General features: G+C 52.2%; 1 protein-coding gene across 1 annotated transcript in view; it reads left to right on the top strand.

Annotated features, from left to right (window-relative positions):
• Positions 1-21,350, top strand: part of vwa1 (von Willebrand factor A domain containing 1) — a 63,208-nt gene that overhangs the window by 24,666 nt on the left and 17,192 nt on the right. The window contains exon 3 of the mRNA XM_038821710.1: positions 20,910-21,188. Within this exon, the coding sequence (XP_038677638.1) occupies positions 20,910-21,188 (279 nt within the window). The remainder of the gene's footprint in view (positions 1-20,909; positions 21,189-21,350) is intronic.

Below are 21,350 nucleotides of genomic sequence, written 5' to 3'. Positions count from 1 at the left end.
CGATTCTCCGACCCCCACGCCGGGTGAGGGAATCGCGGGAGTGCTGGGCGATTCCCGCCACGCCGCCCTGGCACCCGCACGCGATTCTCCCACCCCCCCCCCCCCAAAACACGTGCCGCGTTTCACGACAGGCTGCTCGGAGAATCGCCGCTCGCCGTTTCTAACAGGCCTGTCCGGGGGGAGGGGGGGGGGGGGGGGGGGGGGGGGGGGGGGGAGGATCGAGCACCAGGGGGGTGCTCAGTAGGGTCTGGCCTGCGATCGGTGCATACCGATCGACGGGCCGGCGTCTCTAAAGGACGCACTCTTTTCCTCCGCCGCCCCGCAAGATCAATCCTCCATGACTTGCGGGGCGTCCACAGGGAGGACGGCAACCGCGCATGCGCGGGTTGCCGCCGGCCAACCTGCGCATGCGTGGGTGACATCATTTAAGCGCTGCCGGCCGCGTCATTTATGCAGCGCCACTTTGACTCGGCGCCAAGGCCTGGCGCGCGTAATTGACGTGGCGCCGCTCCTAGCCCCCCGGGGCGGGAGAATAGGGGGCGAGGAGCGGCCTCCGACGCCGAGTGAAACACTCTGGTTTTCACTCCGGTGTCGGCACTTAGTCCTCCCGTTGGAAAATTGCGCCCCAGAACTCTTAATTGAACTGGTAATAGGAAGGCACCTTTAGGGTGAGATGTTGAGGAGACAGAGGTTAGCTTGAGGAGCAAAGGATAAAAATGCAGATCACAATTCTTTATTACTGGGTGGCACAGTGGTTAGCAGTGCAGCCTCATGGCGCCGAGGACCCGGGTTCAATCCCAGCCCCGGTCACTGTCCGTGGGGAGTTTGCACATTCTCCCCATGCTTGCGTGGGTCTCACCCCCACAACCCAAAGATGTGCAGGACAGGTGGACTGGCCACGCTAAATTGCCCTTTTATTTGGGGAAAAAAAAGAATTGGGCACTTTAAATTTATTTTTTTTAAAAACAATTCTTTATTACTGGTCCTACTACGGTTCGTGCTCAAAATGTTACAGAAAAATCCAACAGGGATTTTTAAACAGTGTTATTTGGAGCAGGCAGTCAGTAACTTGAGCAAATTGGCAGCACAGGTCTCACTTGGAGGGGGAAATGTCCGAGCCCTTCCCACCGGCGGTATCTTCCAGTGCCGCTGAAGGTGACTCTTTCCCCCCCCCCAACACCCCACACGGTTTCCCGGTAACAGGACGGACGGGCCACGTAAAACGTCACAGACATTGGTGAGCTCTTCCAGTCCCACCGGCATGCAATGGTATGTTGCCTCTGTCACTGGAAAACATACCACGGGGTGGGTGGGGGGGAGGGTCTGAAAATTCCTGTCCACTGTCTGGAACTGGATATATCAAACCCTCACTTCATTGGTGAGTTGTGTTGAGGATTATTATGATTACATTTACGTTGGCGATAGATCTTCCCAGAGTTTAGTGGGTCATGGAATCTGCTATTGGATTAAGTGCCTCCGGTTCTGAGCCACTAAATGAGTCTGTCATTGAGTCCGTGCGAATGTCTGCTTTAAAAAATAATTGTTGGGATATGGGCATTTCTGACTCGGCCAGCATTTATTGCCCATCTCGTGTTGCCCTCGAGTCTTTAACCACTGCTATCCATATGGTGAATGTTGCTGCGCATTGTTATTAAACAGCCAGCTGCATTCCTCGATCACAGACTTGTAATTTGCACATAACTGTACTGCCTTAAGTCTTAAAACTGGTACTGTAATTAACCTTCAGCACCGAGATTTTATAATTTTATAGTCCCTTTGCTGTTCGTCTGCTATAATATGTTCTCCAGCGCGCAGGGAAATGTGTCATTGCATTCAATCGGTCTTTTAGGAGAATTGGCATCACACTGTAATTGGAGAGAGAGGCACAGGCAGTTCACGAGTCTCGGAGCCAGGTTTTAGTTACCAAGGCAGGTAGCTGGAGCAGACCCACCTCAATAAAAAGTGCCCCGACACATTCCCATGTCTGTTCCGGGTGGGCAGGTATGGGCTGAAGGCAGCCACAGAGGTGACTGAGTGCTGAGGTGGGCTGGTTAGAAAGCCCAGCTCAGTTATCTGGGAATTTGTTCTCGGTCGTGTTAAAAGATCTCACACCCTCTAGCCCTCACACCGCTCACTCCCCCACAAACTCCCCATGGTTCCTTCCAACTCTATGCCAACTCAATACCAACTCGTGCCCCTATCCACCTCCCATAACCTTTTATACCCTCATGTCAACGCAATGCTAACTCAGCCAGGATCCACCACGGACAGACTTCATGAACCATGAGGCAATGAAATAAAATAAAGCTCTAAAAATATAATATAGCTCTCATGCCCAGACTTAATAGTGAGAAAAACTCCAATTCATAGATTTTAAATCTGAAGTGCTTCAACTCTAACAAAAACAAACTTCTAGGCCAGGGATTCTCTGGGGTCACCCGCCAGCAGATGGAGTCCTGATACCCCAGTGAATTGGGCGTCGAGGTTTCCCACCGATTGTCTCCCAGCCTTCCCTAATGAGCTACACAGACTCCCCGACGTGGTTCCCGCCTGGACCTGGCGGAAAGATGCAAATTGCTCATTAGAGCTGTTTTGAATGTACATTATGGGCAAGACTCCCAATTCACTGCCTCCTAAGATGCTCCAGCAACCCCCTTCAAGTTGAGAGTCCTACTGGCGGGAATTGGTGCAACTCCTGAGAAACGGCGGCCTGATGGCTTGCAGTCCGAGGAGTGGCAATGTATAGAATCATAGAATCCCTACAGTGCAGAAGGAGGCAATTCAGTCCATTAAGTCTGCACTGACCCTCTGAAAGAGCACCCTAACCTAAGCCCAATCTCCCATCTTGCAACCCCTTATAGGGGCAATTTAGCATATCCAATCCACCTAACCTGCACACCTTTGGACTTTGGGAGGAAACCGGAGCACCCGGAGGAAACCTACCCCGACACGGGGAGAACGTGTAAACACTGCACACACAGTCATGCGAGGTCGGAATCGAAGCTGGGTCCCTGGTGCTGTGAGGCAGCAGTGCTAACCACTGTGTCTCTCCACGGTGAGTATCTTCCCAACAATTGCCTCCAGGGTGCCGAAGGGGATCTTTTATGGGAGTTGGGGGCCAGGGGGACCTTGTGCTGGGCCAGAAGGACTCAGGTCGGGGGTCGTCCTGGGATGGGGGCCATTTGACCGCTCTTCCCCATCTGCAGCCTTTAAACCCTTTAAACAGTCTGTCGGGATCTCAAAAATACAGTTCGCTGATAATAAAGCATAACAAAAAGCTTCAGATCCTGTAATTTGAACAACCTTACTCCATAAATTTGTGACTTTTGCACTGCGGGTTAAAGCCCTTGCAAACAGCTAAAATTGAACTGGGCCTTGCTGAGTTTGGATTTCCTTCATGTGTGAATCACGTACTGACCCTTCCCCCCGCCCGCCATTTTGGAAAGTCTGTGGAGTTTTCCAAACTCTGCGAAAAGCCTCAGTTTGAGTCTTGCTCACCCAATTTACCAAGAAAGTTGAAATACCTTTGGATTACAATAACTGTGAACGCTTCAAAATCATCTTCCCCTTTAAGGTGTCTAGAAGTTATATCTTTTCCCTTTAATCGTTATTGGTGTTTAACTGTGAATCATTGTGTCTGATTTCCATTTTCCCAAGTCGCTTCACATGAAATTCCGACAGAAAATGCTGTTCATTCAGCCGGGATCAGTCCAGGCAAGTGAATTTTGACTGTAAATTAAAACTGTAAGAATTCCAAGGGTTATTTGTTAGTGGCATAATTATCCAGCTTTCAGCTGAGTTAAGACATTCGATATGTAGTTCCTCCTCCCCCACCACTCTCCCCAATGCTGACCCTGTACACAGAGCAGAAAACCTGATAATTAAATTCTTTTACTCATCTGACCAGGTTTTATGCCAATTTCTGAGTGCACAATACAAAAGGACCTTTCTAAGATGGTGAACGAGTAAATATAACATGAAAGGAATTTGACTGCACAAAGACTTTGGTCCCAGGGCAGGGGTGAAGCCCACATAGTCTCCATTTAATTATTGTGCAATGAGAACAGAAACCCAACAGTAAATAGTAATATAGAAAACATTTTCAACACACTTTCGGGATCGTTATCAGGGACAAAAAATTCAACTCTAAGCCAAAGGACGAGGTATGACGACAGGTAAGCAGGGTGTCCCTGTACACCAGTCACTGAAAGCCAGCAACCAGGTGCTGTCAGCAGTTAGGAGGCCAAATGATATGGATGGCACAGTGGTTAGCACTGCCGCCTCACAGCGATAGGGCCCCGGGTTCAATTCCAGCCTTGGGTGGCTGTCTGTGTGGAGTCTGCACGTTCTCCCCGTGTCTGCGCCGGTTTCCTCCCACAGTCCAAAGATGTGCAGGTTATGTGGATTGGCCGTGCTAAATTTCCTCATCGTGTCTAGGGATGTGCTGGTGGGGTTAAGGGGTTATTGGGATAAGGCGGGGACGTGGGCTTGGGTGGAGTGCTCTTTAGAGGGTTGATGTAGAGTCGATGGGCCGAATGGCCTCCTTCTGCACTGTAGGGATTCTATGATATGGAGGTCTTCCTTGCAAGAGGACTTGAGTATAGGAGCATGGATGTCTTACTGCAACTCTACAGGCCCTTGGTGAGACTACGCCGTGGGCATTGCATGCAGTTTTGGCCTCCATACCTAAGAAAGGGCATACTTGCCACAGAGGGAGTGCAGCAAAGGTTCACCAGACTGATTCCTGGGATGGCAAGCTTGTTGTATAAGGAGAGATTGGGTCAACTGGGTCTGTATTTGCTACGGTTTAGAAGAATGAGCCGGGGTAACACTGAAATGTATAAAATTCTGAGGGGGCAGAACAGATCGAATAGAGGTATGTTGTTTATCGCTGGAGGGTGTTGAACAAGGGCTCACATCTCAGGATGTGGGGTAGGTCCATTAGGACTGAGATGAGGAGACATTTCTTTGCTCAGAGAGTGGTGAACATATAGAATTCTTTACCACAGATGGCTGTGGAGGCCAAGTCACTGAATATATTCAAGAATGATCCGGCGAGTGGAACTCCCCACTATACAAAACAAGGCTATGTGTGGCATCGCTCACATTCCCCATTCAGGCCCCTCGACATGATCATAATGAATAGCAGAGTGGGCTTGAAGGGCCAGATGGTGTTGAATAGCCATGTGTTTCTCGACACTGCGAGTGCTAAATGCCCTACCTCGGAGATTCGGCGTAACCGCGCCACGACGCCCGACGCCGGCGCGCGATTCTCCGAGGTGCGGAGAATCGGCAGCATTTGCGCCAGCGTGTTTAGCGCGCCGCTGGCCGTGGCCCGCTGGAATCGGCGGGGCCGTCGATTCTCCAGCCCAGATGGGCCGAGCGGCCGCGTGGATACAACAGAGTCCCGCCGGCGCCGTTCACCCCTGGTCACTGCCGGCGAGAACTCTGCACAAAGGGTCGGGGCGGCCTGTTGTGGGGGGCGGGGAGGCTCCGTCCCCGGGGGGGGGGGCCCTCCAATGGGTTCTGGCCCGCGATCGGTGCCCAACAATTGGTGGGCCGGCCTACCCCCTTGGGCCTACTTTCCTGCGCGGCTGGCCCCTGATCACCGACGCCAAGTTGAGCCAAGGCCGGTGTGCTGAAGAAGTCCCCCGCGCATGCGCAGTTTGGTGCGTCCCAATTGCGCATTCGCGATTTGGCGCCGGGAAGGGAGGCTGGAGCGGCGTCAACCACTCCAACGCCGTGGGGCCAGAATCGGTCGTCCCTGTGCCCGTTTTGTGCCATCGTGAAACGCGACGGTGTTCACGACGGCGCGAACACTTGGGCTCCATTTTGGAGAATCGCCCCCGGGGAGTGAGTGGGAGTATGGCGTTGAGATAGAGCAGGGTTTCCGAAACATTTCAAACCCCTAGTGACATCCCAGGAGCATCGGGGAACCCCAAATATTCTCAGAATATCGACGCCCATTTTTTAACCATAAAATAGGTGCGAACACCAAAATCATAACAAGTCTTTTCTCGCTATATCTATGTCTATATTAGGAATTAGGAAGACACACACAGTCATAAATACATGTTCCAGCTACATGGCCCCTTTACATTCACCCCTGGCCAAGCCACTTTCCCATGGCCCCTGAACCTTGACCCCTGGAAGTAGTACCCACTTTATGAGTGGCGAACTGATAATCCAAATGTTCTCTTGTTAAAAAAATACTGAATTCTTGCATTTGTGATTTTTAATGGAGGGCAAAGCTGCAAAGTTTATTCTTCTGTCGGACGCCAACACATCTCTGACCCTCACACACACACACCTCTCAAATACTCACCACTCACACACTCGGCCCTCTCTTCCACACACACTCACCCCACTAAACCCCACCCCTCACACACACACCCCTCTCAAATACTCACGACTCACACACTTGCCTCTCAAACACACTCACCCCACTCCAAAACACTCACCCCACTCCCTCTCACACACTCACTGCCTCTCTCTCACACACTCACTGCCTCTCTCACACACACTCACCCCCTCTCACACACTCACAGCCTCTCTCTCACACACTCACTGCCTCTCTCTCACACAATCACTGCCTCTCTCGCACACACTCGCCCCCTCTCACACACTCACTGCCTCTCTCTCACACTCACTGCCTCTCTCACACACACTCACCCCCTCTCACAAACTCACTGCCTCTCTCACGCACACTCACCCCCTCACACACACTCAGCCCCCTCTGTCATACACACTTACCCCCTCACACACACTCACCCTCTCTCATACACACACTCACCCCTCTCTCTCACACACTCACCTCTCTCTCACACACTCTCACCCTTCTCTTGAACATACTCACCCCACTCCCCCACACACTTGCCCATCTCACACACACTCACTCCTCTCACACATACACTCACCCCCTCCCTCACACATTCGCCCAATTCTCAGTCCTACTCTCTCGCACACACACTCATTCCTCTCTCACACATACTCGCCCCTCTCACTCGCTCTCTCACTCACCTCTCAAACACTTGCTCTGAGGACTGTCTGCCTGCCCCAAGTCCCATCCGCCCGCTCCGTGGCCCACCGGACTGCTCTGAGTCTTACCTGCTCGCTCCAAGGACCACCTGTTCCGAGGACTGCCTGCTCGCTCGGAGAACTGCCTGCTCGCTCCGAAGACTGCCTGCTCGCTCCGAAGACTGCCTGCTCGCTCCAAAGACTGCCTGCTCGCTCCGAAGACTGCCTGCTCGCTCAGAGAACTGCCTGCTCGCTCAGAGGACTACCTGCTCGCTCAGAAGACTGCCTGCTCGCTCAGAGAATTGCCTGCTCGCTCAGAGGACTGCCTACTCGCTCCGAGGACTGCCTGCTCGCTCCGAGGACTGCCTGCTCGCTCCGAAGACTGCCTGCTCACTCAGAGGACTGCCTGCTCGCTCCGAGGACTGCCTGCTTGCTCCGAGAACAGCCTGCTCGCTCCGAAGACTGCCTGATCACTCAGAGGACTGCCTGCTCGCTCCGAAGACTGCCTGCCCGCTCCGAAGACTGCCTGCTCGCTCCGAAGACTGCCTGCTCGCTCCGAAGACTGCCTGCTCGCTCCGAAGACTGCCTGCTCGCTCAGAGGACTACCTGCTCGCTCAGAAGACTGCCTGCTCGCTCAGAGAACTGCCTGCCTGCTCAGAGGACTGCCTGCTCGCTCCGAGAACTGCCTGCTCGCTCAGAGGACTGCCTGCCTGCTCAGAGGACTGCCTGCTCGCTCAGAGGACTGCCTGCTCGCTCAGAGGACTGCCTGCTCGCTCAGAGGACTGCCTGCTCGCTCGGAGGACTGCCTGCTCGCTCCGAGAACTGCCTGCTCGCTCAGAGAATTGCCTGCTCGCTCAGAGGACTGCCTACTCGCTCCGAGGACTGCCTACTCGCTCCGAGGACTGCCTGCTCGCTCCGAGGACTGCCTGCTCGCTCCGAAGACTGCCTGCTCACTCAGAGGACTGCCTGCTCGCTCCGAGGACTGCCTGCTTGCTCCGAGAACAGCCTGCTCGCTCCGAAGACTGCCTGCTCACTCAGAGGACTGCCTGCTCGCTCCGAAGACTGCCTGCCCGCTCCGAAGACTGCCTGCTCGCTCCGAAGACTGCCTGCTCGCTCCGAAGACTGCCTGCTCGCTCCGAAGACTGCCTGCTCGCTCAGAGGTCTACCTGCTCGCTCAGAAGACTGCCTGCTCGCTCAGAGGTCTACCTGCTCGCTCAGAAGACTGCCTGCTCGCTCCGAGGACTGCCTGCTCGCTCAGAGAACTACCTGCCTGCTCAGAGGACTGCCTGCTCGCTCCGAGAACTGCCTGCTCGCTCAGAGGACTACCTGCCCGCTCAGAGGACTGCCTGCTCGCTCAGAGGACTGCCTGCTCGCTCAGAGGACTGCCTGCTCGCTCGGAGGACTGCCTGCTCGCTCCGAGAACTGCCTGCTCGCTCCGAGGACTGCCTGCTCGCTCGGAGGACTGCCTGCTCGCTCAGAGGTCTACCTGCTCGCTCAGAAGACTGCCTGCTCGCTCAGAGAACTGCCTGCCTGCTCAGAGGACTGCCTGCTCGCTCCGAGAACTGCCTGCTCGCTCAGAGGACTACCTGCCCGCTCAGAAGACTGCCTGCTCGCTCAGAGAACTGCCTGCCTGCTCAGAGGACTGCCTGCTCGCTCAGAGGACTGCCTGCTCGCTCAGAGGACTGCCTGCTCGCTCAGAGGACTGCCTGCTCGCTCCGAGAACTGCCTGCTCGCTCCGAGAACTGCCTGCTCGCTCCGAGAACTGCCTGCTCGCTCCGAGGACTGCCTGCTCGCTCAGAGGACTGCCTGCTCGCTCAGAGGACTGCCTGCTCGCTCAGAGAACTGCCTGCCTGCTCAGAGGACTGCCTGCTCGCTCCGAGGACTGCCTGCTCGCTCCGAGGACTGCCTGCTCGCTCCGAGGACTGCCTGCTCGCTCCGAGGACTGCCTGCTCGCTCCGAGGACTGCCTGCTCGCTCAGAGGACTGCCTGCTCACTCAGAGGACTGCCTGCTCGCTCCGAGGACTCCCTGCTCACTCCGAAGACTCCCTGCTCACTCAGAGGACTGCCTGCTCACTCAGAGGACTGCCTGCTCGCTCCGAGGACTGCCTGCTCGCTCCGAGAACTGCCTGCTCGCTCCGAGAACTGCCTGCTCGCTCCGAGAACTGCCTGCTCGCTCCAGAGAACTGCCTGCTCGCTCCAGAGGACTGCCTGCCCGCTCCAGAGGACTGCCTGCTCGCTCCAGAGGACTGCCTGCTCGCTCCAGAGGACTGCCTGCTCGCTCCAGAGGACTGCCTGCTCGCTCCAGAGGACTGCCTGCTCGCTCCAGAGGACTGCCTGCTCGCTCCAGAGGACTGCCTGCTCGGTCCAGAGGGCTGCCTGCTCGCTCCAGAGAACTGCCTGCTCGCTCCAGAGGACTGCCTGCTCGGTCCAGAGGGCTGCCTGCTCGCTCCAGAGGACTGCCTGCTCACTCCAGAGAACTGCCTGCTCACTCCAAGGACTGCCCACTCTTGGACTGCCCGCTCACTCTGAGGCTCCATCACACCTCCTCGCCTCTGTGCGACCTTCACTGTTGGTCGCAGGCATTTTTTTGCCCAGCAACAGCGAGATCTGAGAAATCAAATGGGCCAATTAGAGCAAGGCCTCTTGGACCACTGGATGGCCTTTCTCTGATTGGCCCATTTGTTTTCTCTAATTCTTTTTAAACTTTGCGCATCCAAACGTGGCGTGGCAGCTGCCAATTTCACAGACACACCGGAGAGTCATCGTGGACCCCCCCCCCCCCCCCCCCCCCCCCCCCCCCCCCCGGGGTTTGGGAACCGCTGAGATGGAGGATTAGCCATCATATTGAAAACAGACCAGGCTCGAGGTCCAACCAAAAGCTCGGTCAAAGAAGTGTAGTTTATGGATGGTCTTAAAGGAAGGGAGGGAAGTGGAGAGGGTTGGGGAAGAAATATCACAGCTTAGGAACTAGATGGCGAAGGCACAGCTGGTAATAGTGGGGCAAAGACAATTGTGGATGGTCCCCAGACTTTGTACTCAGTAGCAGACATCCCTTCAATCTGTCTGTCATGAAACCGGGCTCTAGAATTCTAATGCAGTCTTGCCATTGGATTTGGCAGGTCCTCCACCCTTCCCATATTTCTAGTTTTCCCAATGGTTAACAGTCACCCCTTCTCCCCCCTTGCCCGCCTCCCCATAAATATTATGGGCTATGCCTTTGGACGATGTGGTCAAGGAGCGGCGCATAAACAAAGAGAGGGAGGAGGTGGTTAAGGGAAGGTAGCTGCAGGGCCGGGGGGATAGTCATATTGGCTGCAGGATTCAGAAACTATTGACTAAACACTGGCTCAATAACAGTTGTTTGGTTGTGTGGCAGATGAATTTTGTCCAGTCTAAAATGCGCACCACCAGTTGTTGGTTGCTGTCTGGCACGGAGTCTGCTATGTGGCCTCTGTTTTTCTGGGTGAATTAAACGGGAGGTACTTGAAAAGCTTTTCAAACCAGGCTGTTCTACATCACTAAATCCCTTCGTAACCCATCTCCCCAGAACAGCCATTGACTACTCCCCCGAATTTACACCTTCAACTGGAAAACCCTCCCTTTGGAATTGATTGAGTGTAACCCTTGTGTGGATCCAGTGAATAATATTGTTTTCAATCATTTCAACCACACTGAATGTTGGCAGTGATGAAGCTTGTGAAAGCTCCAATTGCTTGGCTTAATGCAGGGGCTATGATGAAATCATGTAGTTATGTGTGAAGAACACACAGTCTGAAAAGCCTTCATACATTGTGGTTTGACACACACTACCTCACTTGCCCAATTCTACAAGTCTAAATTTCAAATGCTTCTGGAACAGCTACTGGTTTTTAAATTTTGGGGAGAACTGGAAGCTTCAGAATTTGTTCCAGGAATAATTTTGAACAGCAGATGTCAGCCATCGGAAATTATATTTCACTCGCTGTAGCAATGTTGCATTGCTGAGTAGGAGAGAGGCTCTTTAGCTTTGAAGGCTGGACAATAAAAGTAAACCTTGTAGAAATATACATACATAAAAAAGAAGATAAAGTCGTAGAATAGAAAATGGTCACCTTGAACAAGTTCCACGAATCCCGGCCCATTTTTTCCCGCACTCCATTCTTCCGTACCACAGGACTGAAATCAAAGTCAGAGGGTGGAATTTTCCTGAATTCTAGCAGCGTGTCAGGTTCAGATTGAAAACCAGCGTACATCTCTCCCAATGCACAGCCAAGCTTTCACTCCAGATTTTCTGGCACTCACTGGGGGCGTGGTTTGCGCCATCACTCTGGCGGAGTGGGGCCTGATAGAGCCGGCAAGGCTGGCTCCACGGTGATCAGGGTGCCATCTTTAAAGAGCGCCCCAATCGGCAATGAAATTAACCTCCCCCCTCCCCACCACACCACGGACATGGAGGACCATGTTAGTGAGCTTAAGTAGGGTGCTCTTTCCAAGGGCCGGTGCATTTGCGGTGGCATGATGTCACGGCAGCTGGGTCGGGTGATGCAGAGAGGGCAGTAGTAGCAGCATTAAGCCCTAAAATTGCATTCAAATTTATTATAAAATAAGCTAATCACCCTTCCTTGGCATGAACCAGATCGTGTCATCGGAGGAGTGTGCGTGGGGAAAATCACACGCCAAAACCTTGCCAACGCAAATCCCGTTATGGCCCTCTCGTAGGATTAAGCGGCCATTACGGGATTTGCGCCCATGGTTAGTGTGGCAGCTAGATCGTGGGCAGAGTCACAAATGGCATCATCTGTAACTGTGGCCTTGGTAAACTATCATTCCTTGTCCTTCCTCACTTGACTACAATCGTTGACCCTGCCTTCTTCCTTTCACATTTTCCTTGCATTATTCAACATTGGGATCGCCGCTTTTAACTGCGATGGTAGGACACGTGGACAGATTTAGGTTGACCTTCAGGGCTGCTTTCAGAACGTTCCTCTGCACACATCCCGACATGGACCAGAAACGAAGATCCTGGAGTTGAGAGATGGTGGGGGTGCTGCAGTGGCAGAGGTGGGGGGATGGGTAGGCTGCTTCAGGATGGACGGATTTCGATGTGCTGAACAGCGTTCCTTATCTGTATATGATCGTGTGAACTGCATATACAGAAAGACATGGGCTTTCCACCCACACTCATCCTTTAGCCGAAGACTACATTCTTGAGGCATGTGAGGGCCAGTACCATAATGACGGTCCTGTTTCCAGGGCATGTTGTCGTACGTGACTTGACGTATAAATATTTTGCAAACACGCACCACACACTGTAGCAGCTGGAACCCTCAGCCTTAATTGCAGTGAACTGTGACTTGCTGCTTCCCACTCCCAGCAAGCATTTTCCAGCTGCCACAGGATGGGGGACTGGTTAAGAATGCAACATCTGTCTGATTATCTGCTGAGGAGTCTCCACGAGTTCTGGCTGGTTCCAGTTGGAGCCTCAATTTCCTTTATTTGTGTCTCCTCCAGGGTGTGTGTGCGTGTGTGTGTCTTTCTCTTTCTGTCTGTCTATGTTATCTCTTGCGCACTTTCCCTGCCTCTCCATGTCGATGTTTGTCTGTCTAGCTGCCCGTTTGACTCTCTTGACAAAACTTAGCTGCAACGTTATTTGAAATAAGGCCTGCGACAGCAGTCTGGACACACCCATCATAAGCTGCTGGGGCATTAACTCAAAGCTTGAACTAGCTGACATTCCTAGGTTTTATGTACAGAATCTTTGAAATCCTGACTGTATATTCACACAAAAAAAAAGATTTCTCCTGTGGTAATAAATCTTACTGCTTGCCAAGCCGTCAGCTTATGAATCCCACAATCAGTTAAATATGTTTGTGCGAGTTCTGCTCACATTGGGACCCAGTATTATTTTCTGTGGTTTTTCAGAGTGACTTTGCCGCTGTTACTTTCTTTGGGCAAATGACCAGCAAACTGAAGAACTGGACTTTTTCCCAGGTCGTGTGCCAAAGGATGGGATAATGCCTTTGCAGACAGAGTGTGAACAGTAGCCTCACAGTGTGCATCTCACTCCAAGGTAACCCACTCGTTACCCTTTAGCTTTGAGTTGCCTCCAACTTCACTGTTCTCAAATTCCAGGAGGTCTCACTTCTGCAACAGATTAGAGTCACAGAATCACATCACCTGTTACGGCTCAGAAGGAGGCCATTCAGCCCATCGTGCCTGCGCCAGCTCTCCATACCGGCATCATGACTTAGCGCCGATCCCCTGCCTTTACCCCTTTCCTCTGCATATTGTTTCCGTTCAAATAATCATCTACTCCCCTCTTGAATACCTCAATCGATCCTGCCTCCACCACACTTCCAGGTAGTGCATTCCAGACCCCGACCTCTCGTTGTGTGTAAAAGCTTTTCCTGACATGACATTTGTTTCTTTTGCAAACCACCTTAAAATCTGTGCCCTCTCCTTCTTGATCCTTTTATGAGGGGGAACAGTTACCCTCCTGTCTACTCTGCCCAGTCCCCTTTGTGATTTTGAACACCTCTATCAAATCTCCTCTTCGCCTTCTTCTCTCCAAATCAAATCTCCACTTAGCATGCTTCCCTCTGAGGAAGACAGTCCCAACTTTTCCAATCTGTCCTCATATCTAAAGTTTCTCATCCCTGGAACCATTCTTTGAAACCACTGCTGCACTCTCTCCAATACAGTCACATCCTTCAGATTCCCAATACAACCGGTATGGATTCAGTAAGTTGTGTCATTGCAAAAGGACACAGATATATTAAGTCAGTGAGACCTGTGTGTGGAAGTGTGAGGTACTCCACTTTGTATCTGAGTGATAGATAAAGGTTACAGTCCTTGGGTGCAATTCTCCGAGCCCGGCTCCGGGCTAGAGAATCGGAGCAAACCGCGCCCCGACGCCGGCGCTCAATTCTCCGAGGTGCGGAGAATCGATGTCATATGTGCCGGCGTGTTTGGCGAGGCGCCAGCCTCAGGCCGCTGGAATCGGCTGGGCCGCCGATTCTCCGGCCAAGATGGGCCGAGTGGCTGCTCCGACACAACAGAGTCCCGCCGGGGCCGTTCACCCCTGGTCCCTGCCGACGGGAACTCTGCGGGAACGCTCGGGGGGGCGGCCTGTGGGGGGTGGGGAGGGAGGGGGGGGGGGGGGCTCCTTCACCAGGGGGTCTCCGATGGGGTTTGGCCTGCGATCGAGGCTCACCGATCGGCGGTCCGGCCTCTTTCGCCCCACCCCCACCCCCCTGGGCCTACTTCCTAGCGTGGCCGGCCCCTGGACACCGACCCCATATTGGGCCGGGGCCAGCGCGCGTAAGAAGTTACCCGCGCATGCGCAGGATGACGCGGCCCAACTGCGCATGTGCAAGATTGATTTGGCACAACTGTGCATGCGCGGGTTGGCGCAGAGCCCATTTGGCGCCGCGTAAGGAGGCCAGAATAGGTCGTGCCCGGGCCCTCACGACAGCGCAAACACTTGGCCTCAATATCGGAGAATCGCCCCCCCTTGTCTGCAAAGCGGAAGTGAGGGCCACAGACGAGATGGGCGGGATTCTCCCGTACCCGGCGGAACAAAGTGGCGTGAAGCACTCCGGCGTTGGCCCGTCCCAAAGATGCGGACTCCTCCGCACCTTCAGGGGCTAGGCCGGCACCGGAGTGGTTTGCGCCCCGCCGACTGGCGTGGAAGGCCTTTGGCGCCACGCCAGCCAGGGCCGAAGGGACTCCGCCGGCCGGTGAGAGTCCGCGCATGCGCGGGAGCGTCAGCGGCTGCTGACATCATCCCCGCGAATGCGCAGGGGGGGTCACCTACGCGTCGGCCATCGCGGAGGCTGACACGGCCGACGCGTAGGAAAAGAGTGCCCCCACGGCACAGGCCCGCCCACGGATCAGTGGGCCCCGATTCCGGGCCACGCCACTGTGCGGCACCCCCCAGGGCAAATTACCCCGGACCCCGCCCATGCTGCCAGGTCCCGCCGGTAAGGGACCTACTCCAATTCACGCCGGCGGGACTGGCAAAAACCGGGCAGTGCTTCGTCCCATCGCAGGCCGGAGAATTTGGGCAGCCCCGGGGCCCATTGAGTCTCGCCGGTCTCCGCCATTCTCCGAGGCGGGCGCCGCGATTCATGCCACGCCAACTTTTGGGGGGGTCGGAGGACGGTGGGGGCGGGAATCACTCCGACCCCCGGTGATTCTCTGACCAGGCGGGGGGTCGGAGAATCCCGCCCAATGTCAAAGACTCACATATCCCAAGTTACCAAAGGTTTCACAATCATTTGAGACGGCCATGGACGGCTATAGAAAATCACACATTAACAGTTGTTGAGCTCAACCTTTTAGATAGATCTCTTTCTTCAGCTTAATTTTCTGTCTTTTAACTATGGCCGGAGACATTGTTTGCCCTGTCTAATTTGTGTTAGTCAATGCACATTGCATAAACTTTATATGCAGGTTTTAATCAATGTATCTGATATCCCGTGGTGAGATAGCAGAATAAGCCAGTGTTTAGACTCTTGTGGGGCAACCTAGAACATAGGTCATAGTTTCAGGATAAGGGGGTAGCAGATTTGAAACAGAGATGAGGAGAAATTACTTCTCTCAAAGTGTTGTGAATCTGTGGAATTAACTACCCCAAAGTGCAGTGTTTGTCTGGACATGGAGTAAATTTAAGGAGGAGATAGAGAGATTTTTAATGGGTTATGGAGAAAGGGCAGGAAAGTGGAGTTGAGGCCAGGATGCGATCAGCCATGATCGTATTGAATGCTGGAGCGGGCTCGAGGAGCTGGATTGCCTAATCCTGCTCCTAGTTCTTATGTTCTGAAGCAAGATATTAAAATGTATTAAAGCACGGTGGTTAGCACTGTTGCTTCACAGCTCCAGGGTTCCAGGTTCAATTCACTGTCTTGGGTCACTATCTGTGCGGAGTCTGTACGTTCTCCCCGTGGATTTCCTCCAGGTGCTCCAATTTCTTCCCACATGTCCTGAAAGATGGCTGTTAAATGAACTGGACATTCTGAATTCTCCCTCTGTGTACCCAAACAGGCGCCGGAATGTGGCGACTAGGCTATTGTCACAGTAACTTCATTGCAGTGTTACTGTAAGCCTAGTTGTGACACTAATAAAGATTATTATTATTGTTGTATTCTATTATAACTGCACTGCGGGTTAGTTGTAAGAATGTATGAATTATGACAAAATCTAAATGGAAGTGTAACCTATGAACAGGATTTTCCAGCTGATTCCGCTGGTGGGAGTTTTCAGTCCTGCCGATGGTGTCCCCCTCCCACCGCCATGGGTTCCCTGGCGACGGAAGGTGTGAACAACAGGAAATCCCATTGACAGCGGCGGGACCTGAAGATGCGGCCGCCGACCAATGAGTGGGCCACCTCCTCCAACACCAAACACGATGCCGAGGTCAGAAAATCCCACCAATGTGTCGTTTAATGTCAAGATCAGGCTGGGTTGTAATCTCTGTGAAGCTATCCAACATCAGCAAGTTTTTTCAGCCTTTAGCGTCTGAGCACAATGATCAGTGATGTATCCACCCTCGATTTTCTTTCTTAAACACAGGAGGCCTACTTTCCGTAGGGGCCTACTTTACTCCGCGCCGGGTCCCTGTAGGGCTCCGCCATATTGCCCAGGGGCCGGTGCGGAGAAGGGAACCCCCGCGCATGCGTGGAAGTACGCCGGCCACTCCGGCTGGAGCTGCGGGGACCACTCCGGCGCCAACCTAGCCCCCTAGGAAGGGGAGAATTCCTCACTTTCGGGGGCCGTTGAAGCCGGAGTCGTTGGCGCCGGTTTTCACACCAGCCTGGGGACATAGCCCCTTGCATTCACCTTCGAGGGAGTGCGGCCCAGATTGGGGATTAAAGTTCGAACCATGAGGAAAAGTGACATAAATCTGGTTTGTGTTCCCTTCGATTTAGAAGGCTGTAGGATGGTTCAAATGACGTATTTAAAATGATTTAAAGATTTGAAAGAATATGCCAGGGAAACAATTTTTTTCTAGTGGAAAAAGTTCCAGTGTGAATGAATTAAGCGAGGCACTTTGGAGTGAAATCAGGAAATACTATTTCATACAAGGATATTGGAAACCTGGAACCCTCTCTCCCAGTTGGCTGTGAGTGTGCTGGAATGTTCAAGTTCAAGAACGTCCACGATAAGAATGTTCAATTTTGAAATGTTCAAGACTCTGAGATTGATGGAATGTTGTGAGGTGGAGTATCATGGGGAGTTGGGACACAGAGCAGCTATGATTTGACTGGATGGTAAGACCGTCTCAAGGGGCTGCACGGGCCATTTCTTTTCCTACGGATTAAGAGTACGATGGGCTGAATTTACCAGTCCTTCCTGCCAGTGGGCAATTCCAATCCCGTCAAAGACGCTCCCCCTCCCGGGTGGCACGTTCCCCGGGGCAGGACGGACAACCAACACAAAACAGTGTAGACATCGGCGGGATAGTAAGATCCCAACTGATCCAAATATGAGTGGTTTTGATCCCAGCCCAATGTCAGAGCAGCATTCCTGAATATTGGAAGAAGAAAAACTCTCATTTGTTGAGCACCTTTCATATCTTCAGGACTCCCAATATCTCCTTTGCAGCTGATGAAGTACTGTTAAAAGTTACAAAAGTAAAGCAAGCTCCCACAAACAGGGATGTGATAACGCCCATATAATCTGTTCTTAGTGAGGGATTGAAATTGGCCAGGACATCCGGGGTAACTCACCCCTGCTCTTCTTCAAAATGGCGCTATTGGACCTTTTGCGGTCATCTGAGAAAGCAGACAGAGCCTGGGCCTAACTTCGCTGAAATATTGGAATGCAGTCCACGGCAAGGACTGAGGGTGAGGCACATCTGCTGGAGGATCAATTCGGTTTTTCCACATTTCACAATCAAACTGGCTGTGGGTGTGCACCATGAATCATCAAAATTCCATTTGGCCACCGTACAGAGGGGGGCTGTATTTCTCATGTCCGTACACAAAACCACTCCCCCCCCCCCCCCCCCCCCCCCAAAGATCCCATTCAGAAGCATTGGTGCAAAAAATAAATTAATTCTTCAGTGACAAACTCCCCTGCCTTGTTCATGGTATAGGAGCTCATTGGCGGTACTAATAATGGAAATATTTGCTTTGGTTTATGCAGAGCAAAATCTCCTGTTTTTCTTTGGGCCTGTGTCACTGATTTGACAAATTCAGGTTGGTGGGGGGGGGGGGGGGGGGAAGGGGGGAGGGGGGGAGGGGGGGGGAAGAAGGGGGGGGGGGAAGGAAGGCCCCATGCCCCATGAAAACTGATCCTGTTACACAGCGCTGAGGATCCGGGTTCAATCCCGGCTCCGGGTCACTGTCCGTGTGGAGTTTGCACATTCTCCCCATGCCTGCGTGGGTCTCACTCCCCACAACCCACGATGTCCTGGGTAGGCAAGGATTGGCCACTCTAAACTGCCCCTTAATTGGGGCAAAGAATTGGGCCCTCTAAATTTATAAAAGAAAAAGAAAACTGATCCTGTTCGATGGCTCCACTCAGTTAACTGCGGAAAAAGAAAATCATACATCGGAACCAACCCAATACAAATGATGTGTAAATATAAACAGAAAATGCTGGAAGCACTCAGGAGCTGAGGCAGCATCTGCACAGGGAGAAACAGAATGAATGGGTGAGATTTTAACTCATTCAAAACCCATCCACTTGCAGGCCCAATAAAGTCAATAACCTTTCATCGGAACTGGAGGAAATGAGTGATTTACAGTTTCTAAGCAAGTAGAGAACTTGGAAAAGTAATGCAGGGAATGGGGAGAAAAGAGCAGAGGGTCTGTGAGGGGATGGTGGAGGATAGGGAGTTGATATTTGATCGTTGATAATATATAATTGATAAAAGGGACCATTAAAAAAAAATTGTTGGAGATGTCAGCATCGTTACCTCATTACCTCATTACCATCCCTCATTACCTTTGAATGGCAACAATGTGCAGGGTTACAGGGGAAAGGGCAGGACACTAAGTCATAATGCTCATTTGGAGAGCCGGTGCAGATGTGATTGGCCGAATGGTCACCTTCTGCACCATGACAATTGTGTGATGTCAGAGGGCAGTCAAGAATCAACCGCATTGCTGTAGGTCTGGAGTCACATGTAGGCCAGACCAGGAAAGGATGTCAGATTTCCTTCCCTAAAGGAAGCAAGGAACCACGTGGGATTTTACAACAATCAATGTTCAGGATCATTTCCATCACTGGCTAACTCTGGTTAATACCAGAGTATTAACCCGAGTCCCGAGATTACTAGCTCAGTCATATTGCCACAACGCCACCATCTCCCCTAAATGAAGCAAAACAAAAGGAAGTGGAACTTCTCGCAATTCTGATGAAAGGTCAATGATCTGAAACATTGGGCAGAATTCTCCCTTTCCGCCCACGGTGGGTTTGGTGCCAGGTGGACGCAGTGAATCTGATAAAAGTCGCATCCAGCCAGTGTAAAATCCTGTTGCAATTCTCACAATGGCGGGTTACTGGCGAGGTCGCTCTTCCCGCTGGCAGGTGGCGCAAACACCATTTTTTTGCATCTCATGAATGCTCATTAAAACAGCTGCTCACTGGCATCCCATCAGACCTTCCAATCTTGCGTCACGCCTGCAGGAATCATGTCGGCGTCAAACCATTTGCTAAAGAGCGGTGTGCTCAAGCTGGTCCCCGGTTCTCCAGAGGCATCAGGGTAAATGCAACAACTTTCTGCCATGGTGCAGCACTGTTCACCAGTCTGTCAGGGCAAACCGGTTCCTGCCTCCATCTCCATGGTCTTCATGGACCATGTGCTGCTGGACCCATGGACTCTCCTGCACCACTGAGCTGGATCAGTACTGCACCTAGGTTTGGGATCTCCTTGCCCCTCGTGGTACATACCAGTGTCTATCCGGACAGCACTGTGCTGTGGAATCCAAGCAGCCAATGCAACAAAGGTCCAAAGTTCAACCGGGAGTGGAATGCAAGGTGAGGCCATGGTGTGAGGCAAGTGTGGCCTAATGAAGACAACGTGTAAGGAGGGCTGTGCAAGGAGGAGGTGGATGGGGAAGGGCGAGGGCTCACAATGACATACTGAGGGGCAAGGAGGTGAATGAAGAAGATGAACAATGTAAGGCCGAGGGCAGACCAAAGGGAGGGTAGCTGGACCCCAACAAGGCTGCATGAAAAGCTCACAAACAAGTGGCCTAAGGGATACCACATTGTTTAATGGAAGGGGATGCATGGACTCCAGATGAGGTGGGTAGAGGTCCAAGTGAGGCATGGGCACCTTGCAGGCGATGGGCTCAGGGGGAAGGTACTTGAATCAAGGAACAGACTGCTTGAGGCTGCTAACCTTTTCCCTCTGGGTTGCTGACATCCTGCACCGTCTGGTGATGACAGCTGGGCTGGAGAGAGTGATATGAGTGTGCTGGACTGGTGTTAAATATGGTGCTGGAACCTTCGAGTCTGTCAGCTGAAGGCAGGTGGATGAATGAGCTGCCGCCCTGCCAGGGATATATACCCAGTGACATTATAAATGCATTTCCCTCTGCACAGAAGCAAAAGGGAGTAGGGTCTTGAATATCAGTGACACATGGTTGACACTTAGAAAAAGTTTGAAAAAAATAAACTGAACACATAGCAGACCAACTTCACTCCCTGGCTTCTGTAAATTCCAAACAAAATTTACCAACCTGTAGTTTTAATCTTGGGCTGCATTCCAGTATTTTGCATGTACATCACACACTACACGTACGCAGGTTATGTTTGTGTCTCATACACATACACTCAGATATCCCACACCAAGGCCCTTCCTGTATACACTCCGTCATCACACACATTGTCCATCTCTCACACACCCACAATTGTTTTGAGTATTTTTTACTGAAAGCTGCTTCGTTTCCCTTTTACAGAGATTATCCGGACTAAAAAACTGCGAGCTTTGGACATCACAGCGAGTAGTTTTCGTTTGTTGTGGCCCAAGCTGCTGAGCAGTGATACGGACTATTATCTGATTGAGTACACACCGCTCACTGAGCCTTTGAGGAAATCATGGAAAACCGTCACCAGAGATGAGACAAGTGTTGTGCTGCGAGAGTTGCTACCAGAGACCACATATGAAGTGAAACTTACTCCAATAAGTAACAGCAACTATCACAAATCCCTCGTGACAAAGGTAACTACACTGGAAGGTGAGTTCTGATGGGTGTGACATAACATGAACCATCTGAAATCAGAAATGCAGTTCATTAAAACATGCCAAATGAAAACAACCTTTAACCTGATCTCAGTAAATCTGGCAATAAGAGCATTGGAATTTGGATATCATTCAAGTTATAGCAGGGATCTTATTC

This window comes from Scyliorhinus canicula, chromosome 16 (genome assembly GCF_902713615.1).
Source record: "Scyliorhinus canicula chromosome 16, sScyCan1.1, whole genome shotgun sequence".
Lineage (NCBI taxonomy): Eukaryota > Metazoa > Chordata > Chondrichthyes > Carcharhiniformes > Scyliorhinidae > Scyliorhinus > Scyliorhinus canicula.
The sequence above is the reverse complement of the archived record's forward strand: the minus strand, read 5'-3'. Positions and strand labels throughout refer to the sequence as shown.